The sequence below is a fragment of the Bidens hawaiensis genome, unplaced genomic scaffold (genome assembly GCF_021521415.1).
Source record: "Bidens hawaiensis isolate Kalapana, Puna unplaced genomic scaffold, B.hawaiensis_p1.1 tig00014715_1, whole genome shotgun sequence".
NCBI lineage: Eukaryota > Viridiplantae > Streptophyta > Magnoliopsida > Asterales > Asteraceae > Bidens > Bidens hawaiensis.
The window spans coordinates 183,426-195,164 of NW_027492289.1; the positions used below are offsets into that span (position 1 = coordinate 183,426).

The 11,739-nt window shown below is 35.6% G+C and overlaps 2 protein-coding genes across 2 annotated transcripts; both read right to left on the bottom strand.

The window, feature by feature from the left end:
* Positions 1-287: 287 nt before the first annotated feature.
* LOC143547375 (putative ubiquitin-conjugating enzyme E2 39) lies at positions 288-1,811 on the bottom strand. The gene is made up of 6 exons (XM_077038818.1): positions 1,773-1,811; positions 1,343-1,684; positions 1,131-1,221; positions 891-1,030; positions 451-758; positions 288-366 (listed from the first exon to the last, which is right to left on the bottom strand). The coding sequence occupies exons 2-5, from the start codon at positions 1,676-1,678 to the stop codon at positions 498-500; spliced, it is 828 nt and encodes a 275-aa protein (XP_076894933.1). The 5' UTR covers positions 1,679-1,684; positions 1,773-1,811; the 3' UTR covers positions 288-366; positions 451-497.
* Positions 1,812-3,231: 1,420 nt separating this feature from the next.
* LOC143547380 (uncharacterized) lies at positions 3,232-8,350 on the bottom strand. The gene is made up of 13 exons (XM_077038819.1): positions 8,267-8,350; positions 7,936-8,121; positions 7,734-7,845; positions 7,622-7,664; positions 7,484-7,539; positions 7,355-7,404; positions 7,079-7,231; positions 6,814-6,989; positions 5,470-6,680; positions 4,627-5,361; positions 3,689-3,947; positions 3,575-3,622; positions 3,232-3,464 (listed from the first exon to the last, which is right to left on the bottom strand). Exons 1-13 carry the CDS (start codon positions 8,323-8,325, stop codon positions 3,400-3,402), a joined length of 3,153 nt encoding a protein of 1,050 aa, XP_076894934.1. The 5' UTR covers positions 8,326-8,350; the 3' UTR covers positions 3,232-3,399.
* Between the last annotated feature and the right edge of the window lie 3,389 nt (positions 8,351-11,739).

Consider the following 11,739-nt stretch of genomic DNA (forward strand, 5'->3'; position numbering starts at 1 on the left):
AACTTCAGAGGCTTTGGTTCGACGACCACAATCTGAGTTTCAAAAGATGACTGCATATGAAACAGAATTCAATACCAAATTAATATAAACCTAACTTTTATTGTTGTTTATTTGGATCAACTAAAAAGATTTCAATAACACAAGTTGCAGGCAGCAAAGATAGACTCACAGGGCTTGGTGCCTTGAAATTGTTAGCTTCAGTTGCTCCAATATTGATAAAAGCATCTACAAGGTCTGGGAAGTATGCAACAACATCATTCCGGAACTCCTCTGAGTAGCAGCCATTGCCTTGATATAATCTTTACACCTCCCAAGAATATCAAGCACACGCTTGCGAAAATGCCCAACTACAAAAGCCTCAAAGTGCTACAACATCTCATTAATTAATTTGTTAGTTAATCGATCAACATATGTATATACTTAATAGCAGAAGAAACAACATCATCTTACATTGGGTGGATTATTCATGATATGAATCATTATTTTGAGGGATTTTATCAGGATGTTCTCGTTGTATAACAAAGAAAAGTAATCTGTGACCAAGGCGCACAGCCTTGAAATCCAGGTTCGTGGAACAAAGGTTCGGCGTTCAAAATGAAATCATTTAATTTGATTAGAAAGCCGTGGAGAGTGGTCCGAAGAGGCACCCATAATACTTGCTTCCGAAACACAGGTTTTCTGCAAATACATAAGTGAAATTGACCACACTTCATCATATGTGGATGGATAGCATAACTAGCACAGTGAACGCGTACAAGCTTAAACACAAGAAAATAATAATAATAATAATAATAATAATAATAATAATAATAATAATAATAATAATAATAATAATAATAATATAACACACCAGTGACCATAAAAATAATATAGAAAGATCAAGAACATACAGGTCCATCCCAAGGATACGTTTCAGAGAAATACATATCAAAGAAGAATAGACCATCCTGATATGGAGTCCCTTTTGGTCCAACGATCAAAACTCTTAAAAGATCCATCCTCGAACTATAAGCCCTTACATATATAGTCTCTGTATCAAAAAGAAAATGTTTAAAGATTATTACTACGTACTCCTTATAATGAGTTCGACATACATACATACATACATACATACATACATACATACATACCAGGAAAGCCGTTTTCAAACGACTCCCTATCCTTGGATATAGCAGCAAGCCATAATTTTGAAGTCTTAGTAGCACCCCAATTTTTTGAACTCTGAAGCAAACATATACCACGCGCGCATATATATGTATCAAAGTAATCAACAAAAAAGAACATAATATTATTATTAATTATTATTCCTAGCTATTAAACTTAACAATCGAATGGTACGTACCTCCACAAAAGGTTCAGTGGCAAAAAGATGATCTGAATAGTCGTCGACGATAGCATACCTGTCGAAATTTTCATACCTTTGGAGAACACGGTCATAATGATGAGTTGGGCAAGATTTAGCAGGACGACGCAACAAGACATCATCTATAGGGTATCTACCAACTCTTGAATAGCTCTCCATACACTTGTCAAACTTTGATCTATAGTTTTTGCAAAATTCGAGAAACGAAGAGCTCGAGCGGCTGCCTTGAGGAAGATGGGATATCTTCATATAGAAAACATTAACAGATGCTTCAAACCTGTAAGCCTGCTCTCTAGTAGGGAAAGTGTGTGCCATGATAGCCTACGAGAAACATATATATATATATCATTCCTTCTGAAGAAGAAGAAGAAGAAGAATAGATATATACATACTAATAATTAATTAATACCTTACACACGTTGTCCACTGCATCGTTGAGGTCTTCATGATCATGGACCTGCATGCGCGCAGTGATTTTAATACCTTACACATCGCAGCAGATAGATATATATTTACATACCTCCTTTCCTTTCGCATCCATATATACACGCTGTGCGTTGAACACAAAAACCCTAACAGGATCCCTGTTAGTTTATCTTATCTTTTATTGGTTGAAAAACTTTGTATGTTTATAAGTAATACAACTTTTGGTTTTTTTTTTCAATTCTTATTGTCCTCGATCGGTTATATATGTATTCTTTTATTTATATTATTTTTGCTTTGTTCTCTTGTTTTGTAATTTGACTACATTATTTTATAACTACTAACTAGATCAATTTTTATGTTACAACTGATTTTGTTGTTTTTTTTTTTTTTTTGCTGTTATCGAAACGAACCTATGTTGATTCCCTGTCGTAACACACGTATTTTTGTTTCGTTTTTAATTTGTTAACTTGATTAAACAAATTTTTGGGTTTCGTTTTGATACCGTAATGAACATAGCCGATACCGAGTGAATGCACTTTGACTCACGCCAACAACGTCCGTGTTTTACCAAACACATAACAGCCCCGGCGTAACGCGCACGGCAGAAGCCTAGTTTACTCTAAAATTTGTAAACATGAAGCAAAATTTGTAGACATCCTTTTATGAAAATATTGGTGTTTAATAATCAATATATTTTAACCAATTGTAAAGCATGAGCTTGTGGTAATTTTGTTTTTGTACAAGCAAAAGATGAAAATAATTCTTTGGTTATACAAGTTGAATTAGTCGTTCGTAAGACTTTAATTCAAAAAAATACAACTAAAACACAAGTTTTGTACAAGTAGCATTCAAAATTGGATATTATTTTGAAATTCAAGATTTTGGATAAAAGAGAATTAAAATGAGATGTGTTGTTAGAACCATAAAAGTAGGGGTGTCAACTCAATCCTATTGGGTTGCAATTTGGCATATTTACGGGTTAAAATTTGCAACTCAAACCTAACCCATATTATTATTCGTTTCAAAGATTTTGACCCATACCCTAACCTGGACACACATAAGTTCGGGTCAACTCGAACACAATCCGTTTAACCCATTTTTAAAATCTTGAAATGTGCAACCCAAACCCAACCCATATTATTATATTATTATTCATAGAGTAAATTAGTAACAGGTGATTTTTTAACAATTATTAAAAAATCTTGAAAATGTATTGAAACTACAAGTTTATCTTCATAAAAATGGAAAAAACACAAATAAAATATAATTATAGTTTTTTTAAAAACTTAAACTCGTCAACCCGAACCCGGCCCGTTTTCGTAAAGGGGTCGTGTTAGTTGACCCAAAACCTTCTTTTTTTTTACTCAGGTTTGAGGTGTGTTTCGGGTCGTGTCAACAACTGCCCCCCTACATAAACGTAACGATTGATTAGTAAGGGTAAAATAGAGCGTTTTTTAACATGGCTTATGCATGAAAGATCATAGTGATATAGTTGAGGATGAAAATGATTAGCCAAAATATTAAGTTTTAGAACAAAAGTTTACAACAGAATTGTAGCTACAAACCCAAACCCAAACCCATGTAGATAGATTTTGAATCCCCCTGTGCCTTTAGGATCCAAAACCAGTTGGCTTCTTTTCACCACGAAACGGGAACGAGAATAAGCGTTTTGAAGCTGTCAATCAAGTACAACAAGTTAACAAATTAATAAAACATAAATGTAATGCAAAAATATTTTAAAACAAATGTTTATTTATTAAAAGTAGAAAGTGTAGAGTGACTCACCCTTTTGAGCATGGTCATCTTCAGAGATTAAGGACTTTAAGGTATCAACTGTAAGAACATAAGATGATATTATTAATATTTATTAGTAAAAGTGATAAAACATGATGGATATACCTTGAGGAGGAGGTTGAACTGAAGCGGTGTGAGTTTTCTTTCCAAGTTTAATAAGTCGTCTAAAGCCTCCTTTCGATTGTGGCTTTTCAGGGATCTTTTCCATCTTGAGGTTGCTAACAACATATGCTGCAGTTGTTCCATTCCCACTAAACGCCTGATGATGAGGTACTGCTTTTGCATATTCTGAATTCCTAGTAGATTGGTCTTCAAAAGATGATATGCGTGCATACGGAGCTTCGTACTTCCTTCCAACTTCATCCTGAGAGTTTCAAAGTAATCAAACAGATAAACATAATGCACATATAGTGTTGCAGCTTTTTTGGTACTTTACTTCCAAAGTGAAAAGACAGACGCTTAAAACAATAAAAGTTAATGAATTTTTTCGAGCGTGCGTAGAGTGTATTTTGTTGTATGTACATAGAGACAAATAGGATTATTCATGCTTATATATGAGTGAATCGTTTCTGATTTCGTTGATCACCCTTTTGTGTGTTTAAGGATTTACAAGACGGAAAATATTACAGAGAATAAACTATGAATATTGGCGCCTAACATATGTAGCAGCAGTCCCTTTTTATTCTTTCTTTATTTTGTAAACAGGAGACTTCTTTTCCCTAAGTATGCGCATGCCCTTGAAAGGTGTCCTTTTATTCTTTTTAGGTTTTCTGTATTGTTGTTTGGATTACAGGGACTGAAATGGTAATATAGTGATAGATGTAATAAGTGCGGGGACTAATATTGTAATAGTTAGGAAGTTGGGGGTTTGTTTGTAATTGGGGTAGTTTGGTTGTTAGTTAGTCGGTATGGATACTTATAATCGTATTAACGAATGCAATGGATACGCTTGATTTGTTAGGAACCCTTCTTCTCTGAATTCTTGATCTCATCTTATCAGAAATTAATCCATTTAAAAAAAGAAGAAAAAAGAAAAAACTAACCTCGGAAGATGTAGTAGGATGCTTCTGTGGGTGGACTGAAATGGTCCCCTTATCAACAGTTGGCGCTTCTTGAATATTCACCTCTGTTCTATGATTACTGTTGACTTCCTTGGTAGTCGGCTGCTTATTATCTTCAACCATAACAGTCATGTCAATAACAGGGCTGTCTTTACCCTCACTCAATCTGCTGTTTAAATTCACTTTACCAACTTCAGAACTAGTATCCACCATCACCTTCACCTTTTGACTTATTGTATTTGGTTCATTCTTTTTGGTCTCAGTTGGCCCGGTGGACGATTTTGGTTTTGAAACAGACTCTGCACTCCTTGTCTTAGTAGTATGAGTGGTGTTGATCTTTTTAGGCTCGGATAGCCTTCTAACGCGAGTCATAGATGAAGAAGCCTTGTGTGAATCAGCAACAGAACTTAAATCTTTCTTTGTATCCGACATGGATGACAAGGATCTAGTCATCCTATCAGTTAACTTGCTGCTTGTTGACGGTTTTTTTGATCCGTTGATGGAAGGTCTTATTTTGGACCTTTGGAGAAGAGATGACGATCCGGGCTCTGAATCCGTAAACTTGGTGGACCCACGGATGTGGGATATGGGTAAAGGTTTAGATGATGATGATGTGGGTGATGGTAACTGTTTTCTGCTGGGAGTAGTGGTCCTCGCTAATATTCTCTTTTGCCTCTCCATCTTTAAAGCTTCAAGTCTTTTTTGCTCTGCATCTTGCTACAAAAAAAAAATATATATATATTATAGTACTTACACCGTGATTGATAAGTGATAACTAATAATAACTAAAAATGATCTATAGAGAAATGAGCAACAGCAGCGTACCTGTTCTTTCTTCATTTTCTGGAGTTCAGCTTTATAGGATCTTAGTTTGTCAGCGCGTGCACGTGCATCCTCTAGGGTACTTTTATTATTATTGTTCACCTTCAATGGTCTTCCTTTCCTCGCCACACTCTGGTTAGGTTTGGAGAGTTGGTGTTTTTCTGCAGCACTTTTAGATCCTTTCTTATCTTGCTTGCTCGTTCTCTCATTTGAAGCATTTGCAGCCAACTGCATTTCGTAGTCTATAGCAGGATCATACCCACTATTTTCAACATCTCGTTCAGGCATCAAGCTTAACGGATCGGGCTCGTATTTAACAACATGTGCGGGCTTATTGGATTTGTTTTCTGAAAGGTCAAACATTTTCAACCCTTTTTTAATATTGTAGTCGTTTACACCTGAAGTTGAACGCAACGAAACCATAGCCGCTTCATCGTACTGCAACCCGTTACTTTTGTCCAAATTGACCTCCTCAAACCCGTTAGCGTCCCTCATATTCATTTCTTCTCTCCTACCTACCATCATAAAATCATCACCGGTTGAACTCCTGTGGACAATCTTTCTTCCACTTGCATCATAGGATTGCATGTATCGCCCTTCACCTTCATCATTGTCTTTACCATGAGCTAATAATGGATCATCATCAGACATGGTCTTTTGCCGTCTTTTTGCTTTAGAATCCCTTTCCATTGCAAACATATCTTCATGGTCACCTTCTTCGGCGCTTTTGAGTAAATAAGTTTGAAATGCGTCCCAGTGGCCGCCGTCTGCTTCCTTTCCATTAAGAGTCTCAGATTCCGAGTCTTTACGGTTACCTTTTCTCTTTGGGGATCTTAAGTTTCTCTTTCGTTGTTGTGTGTGATCCCCCGTGTCGGTGTCAGAAGAAGCTGATTCTGAGGAAGTCTCGTTTTTCGAGTTAATAAAGTTGATGTTACGAATAACCACCCTGCCTGATTTCTTTTTACCAGAACTTTTACGGTGTTCTGGGCTCTCTTCTTCAGATCTATTAATATTATAATTATCCATGGATTGTCTCTTATGAAAATAAGAAGGATCTTCATTGGGCGACGATGATGGATAAGGTGGTGGTGGAGGATAAAATCCAGGATAGTAGGGCATCGGATATGCTTGATACACAGGTACACCACCCTGACCCTGGGGTGAAGAATGCACACTCCACGGCGGGAAACCGGGATGATATAGTTGTTCACCGCCTGCGACATAAAATGAAAACAGTTAGCAGTTTGTTAATGGAATATGTATATAACATGTGTTATGCATTAGAAAGTGGCGATGTAAACAGTAGAGAAACTAATACAAGGATCCACAGTCAAGTAAGTTTTTTACCAGCAGTAATTGTATTGCTGCCTGCTGTTTCTGAAGCCCTAGGTTCACTGGTCATGCTTGAAAGCACAATTCCTGATGCAGAACAATCTGACAATGTCTCTTCTGCTTCTATTTCAATCCATTGTCCGGACTCATGTTTCTGCTTCCACAAATACATGAACCTCAAGCAACCATTCCTAAATGTACGTGCACCAAAATAATAAATAAAAACAAGTTGATAGATAAGATGGATATAAACAGCAAGACAAGAGAGGTTTTTGCTTACATTAGACGTGATGCACCAAAGCATTCAGCAAATGATAACAAATTTGCCACCTGCTCAATTTCAAATCCAGCAGCCACAGCGCGTGCAAACGCCATCCCTTGTTCTTTTTTCAGAACTGTTTTACGTGTCTCAAGAACGTTTATCAGCTGGACTCTGAAACGTGAAAACGGCCGTGTTAGAAACATGAAAATAATACTAGAATTTTGGATTTTGCAGTGAAAATCAAATTAGGGCCACATTCTGAAACAATGGGAAGTAAGAAGGAAGAAACAATACTTTGAATTTCTCTCTTTAGCACTCGGGCTGGGAAGCTCATGGGCTCCAGGCTGACAGAAGAAAAGAAAACTAGAATTAAAATTAATAATGGATTATTACACTAGACAACGAGAATATCAACTTGGTTACCTTGTATAGAACAATTGCCTTGTCCTCCCCATCAACATCACCTGCAGGTTTGTTGTCTGTGGAATGAATTGAATACCAAGATATTAAAAACTAAGATTATTGGAAATGTCAAACGCCACATGGTACAAAGTCATCTACCTTCATTGCTTGCCACAGGCTTTACGTATTGGTCTTGTTTTATCTGCAATGACCAACACTTGGATTAAGATAAAAGTCTACTCTTAACATTAGATTATTTTATAAAGCTCACCGAAATATTATGGTTTCCTTGAATGGCAATTGCTTCTTGTATCTGTAGGATTTCAGATTCTATAGTGTAGACACGTTCTAGAATATCGGGAGTGCTGACAAAGCGAACAAAACTAAATGCAACAAATAAAGGTTTTATAAGTAAGAAAGAAACACAATAGTAATAGTAATTTTCATATTAGAGAAGCAAAGAAAAGAAAGACCTTTGGAGAGTAGACTTTGTAAACCATGTTGGGTTAGTTGCTGGTTGTGGCTTAAGGAATACCGAATATCCACCTGCTGCAATCTGGTCTTGAGCGGTCTTGAGGTGTGCAATAAATGGGTTGAGCAAACCAGAAGCTATTTTCTCTTTTTGATTCCCCCCATTTGCAATGATGTATAAATCACACCTAGTAATTAGTTAACAACAGAAGAGTTTGGCATCTGTTTGTTTGTTTGTTTGTTTTCTAGGTTTTCAAATAACAATAAATAAAAGGAACCCCTAAGTAAGTAAGTAACTAGTGAATTCATTCGAAATTGAGTAATTACTAGTACCGTGTACGCGTAGGCGTCAGTTGGAATACGGCGGAATCCAAACGAGTCTTTGATTTCATATTCCTTTCCTTCACTCAAATACAAATACAAATACAAATACAAATACAAATACAAATACAACACAGGTTAGTTATAATACAAGAACTGAATGAGTGTGAGATCAATAACTTGTTGTTACTTTTTGATCGGTTGAAACAAAAACTTAATTGAAGATATCAAAGACTCAGCAGATGTTTGCTTGCTTTAATGGCTGCAGCAGCAAACCATTGGCATTGAGGAGGAGAGAGAGAGAGAATCAAAATGAATGAAAGAAAAGAAACTAGTTATTATTATTTAGTATCCAACAAAGTCACTTTTTTAAGGGAAAGTTACTTCTTCTTTTATTTAATAAAACTAAGTGTCTCTTTTCTAATAGATTTTATTATTTTGTTTTAATCAATGTATCTGACAACAACAACAACAACAACAACAAAATAATAACAACAATCATAGAAGATAGGAAAGGCAATTATCCACATCGATCGATGTAGTGGGGTTATATTTCTAACGGTATCATTTTGCAAACAACAACAGTAACATCATCTAAAATTATTATTAACTGTTTTTCTTTAAACGGCCAACTAGAACTTTAAATATAAACAAACAGAAGACCGTGTTACAAGCAAGATACTAGCAACCACTAAGCCACATAGCAATACAAATCAAAAGACCAACGAGACAAAAACAAAACCACTTACTACATCAAAGCTTAAATAAAACCCCGCCACATTTCCCAAGTAAGACTCGTGTTTTTTCCCCGATGTTTAATCCACAAGTAGCCAAGCGCCTTAATTTCGCCAACCACGTTATTAAGAATTATCGGGTTACCCTCATACACAAGAGCATTCTGAGCACGCCAAACACACCATATCGTGGTCAAACAAACCGCATTAAAGGCCTTCACTTTCCGCTTTGACAAAAGATAATATTGATGCATCTCCAACAGGTCTCTAATTGCGAAGACATATATAGATGGGACCTTACACCAAGTAGAAATAACACTCCAAACAAGTTGAGCGAAACGACATGAAATCATTAAATGTTCAGCCGGCTCTACCTCCTCTTCACTAATTGGACACACCATCGATGACACCGCAATACCTCTTTTCAATAATTCAACCCAAACTGGAATACGCTCCATCTCTACTCTCCAAGCGTGAATGCCAACCTTGCTTAGGACCCAATTATTCCATTCGATTACCTAATTACCCATTGCGCCAATATTTGGATATTATAACTATGGATAAATATCAAATTTTGGTGCCACAAAGTTTTTTCATGAAAGATTTTATAAGGATTTAGTAAACTGTTTCACAAATTATACAATGTTCTCATGTGGTGTGATGGTTAATGGTGGTTTTCTAAAAGCTTTATAGGTAGCCCTTGTGTATGTTCGACTCTTCTTTGCAATGGAATTTTTTGGTTAGATTTTCTCCTTTGTAATTTATATGAGTTGCATAAGTGTCAAGTCAATTTTGTTATATATATATATATATATATATATATATATACTATATTAAAATACATATAAGAGGTACAAGAAAGTAACTTCACCAAAACTCTTAAAAATAAGAGTTTTACAACAGTTACAGCATACAGTACAAGTCATAGAGCACACATTGAAACCTGAGAGAATCTAAAACTGGAGCGAATTTGTAATTCAAAATTTGAATCATAGATAAACCCTAAGCTCGACCTTTTCATAATGGATACTCACTTTTTATCTCCAGATCGGTGACCAGAGCTCCGACTACACCCCCATGCATCCATGGCTGCCTTTACACTTTCTTCGTCTGTTACACAGGTAAATTTACCCAACCATACCTTTATTTCCATGTTTCAAATCACAATTGAGCTTCTGTCTCTCACGCACAATTCAAATAGATCTCACTTTTCATGTCCAGTTTCGTCCATTCGGGCGAGTGCATAGCCATCGATCTCGAGTGATCCCAGTCTATGATCTAGAGTCCCTAAGAAATTACTGTAAGATGTGAATGATGTTTTTCTTTTTACTTTCCCTAAGATGAAGCTAGAGTCGTCAAAGTCCATAGTCGACGAAGAAAGAATGATTTAGTTCCGATTCCCTGTCTTCCTCTTTTCTATAAAAAGGCTTCCATTTATCTAGAGTACGAGAGAAATTCAAAGAGGACTAGATTGACCCTGAGAAAGAAGATTTTTTGGTAGAATGCTAAACTGAGAAGGCTAAGTAAGCAATGAATCATGTTTCAAATCACAATTGAGCTTCTGTCTCTCACGCACAATTCAAATAGATCTCACTTTTCATGTCTAGTTTCGTCCAATTCAAATTGATTTTAATTTCGACAGTTATTCTCTAGCAAGAAGAACACCGTGTTCTCACCGAATAAATAACAGCGTTGGAAAGAGTAATGATGCTGACGTGGCAGGCATCAAGTATCCTCTCGCCTACCATTTTTCTTTTCGAAATGGAATGGAGGAAGCTAATGAACTTCCTGCTGTTTGATGTTGTTGGTTTTCCCGCACAGGCCCCTTATTCTGGTTTCTTTCCTCCATTTAGGCTGGTTATTTTCTAACCCTAATTTTTTTGCTTCGTTCCATCAATTTGTCAAAAATGAACATGGAAACTGTCAATTGTTTTTCCGGAAAGACGATTTTTATCGAGATTAAGCTCTTGCACAAGTTTATTTTATCCGGTTATTGGTTCTTAGAGTGTGTTTAGATTTGCAGAGGTGTCATTGTTTTCTTGAATTCTCATTGTGATATTTCACAATATACCTTGAGATTGTGTTTTTGATTGTTTCTTAACTAATGTATAATTAAGATAATTTTGAATTGTTTGTAGCCTAAATACGAACCTCTAATGAATAATCTGATATAACTGAAATAAGTAAATAACCACTTGATTTGTATATCGCAAGTTTCTGATTTGATTATTTGATGATTTAGCACCAGAAATAAGCATGTCTATTTTGTTATACGTTATCCTTCAATTACTGAGAATAATATTATGTTTTTCATTTGTTCTAACATAATCTATCCACCTCAAATGTACATAATCAATTTTCCTTCCAAGATAAAAAGCCTCACATAAAGTTTAAGACACCAAATATACCTTACCAAAGTTAATAAACGAACTCGGTGATTCATTCAATGAGATGAGACATAGGTCTCTCAATTTTAAAAAGCACAAATACTTGTAAGTGACAATAATCTTTGGTCCAAAAGTTTATTGCCTTTTGCTTCAATGTGATATGAGAATTGCTTTTTAACCGACAATTTTAATTTGTTTATGGAAGTATGTTCAGTTGTTTGTTGCCACATATGGTTACTATTTATTTTTATAATTTATTATATTAAGAATTTAATAGTTCTTTTATATATAACATGAACAGGTGGATATATAGCTAAAGGAATGAACATGATTATATTTATAGGAAGGCTTTCTCAGAAGCAAG

Coding starts and splice junctions, on each gene's coding strand:
- LOC143547375 (XM_077038818.1), bottom strand. CDS start 1,678: ATGGCACACACTTTCCCTACTAGAGAGCAGGCTTACAGGTTTGAAGCA. Junction 1,222..1,342: donor CCACTGAACCTTTTGTGGAG/GTACGTACCATT, acceptor TGTTTGCTTCAG/AGTTCAAAAAATTGGGGTGC. Junction 1,031..1,130: donor GTTTGAAAACGGCTTTCCTG/GTATGTATGTAT, acceptor TTTTTGATACAG/AGACTATATATGTAAGGGCT.
- LOC143547380 (XM_077038819.1), bottom strand. CDS start 8,325: ATGAAATCAAAGACTCGTTTGGATTCCGCCGTATTCCAACTGACGCCT. Junction 6,681..6,813: donor CAGCAATACAATTACTGCTG/GTAAAAAACTTA, acceptor TTTATGTCGCAG/GCGGTGAACAACTATATCAT. Junction 5,362..5,469: donor AGAAAATGAAGAAAGAACAG/GTACGCTGCTGT, acceptor TTTTTTTTGTAG/CAAGATGCAGAGCAAAAAAG.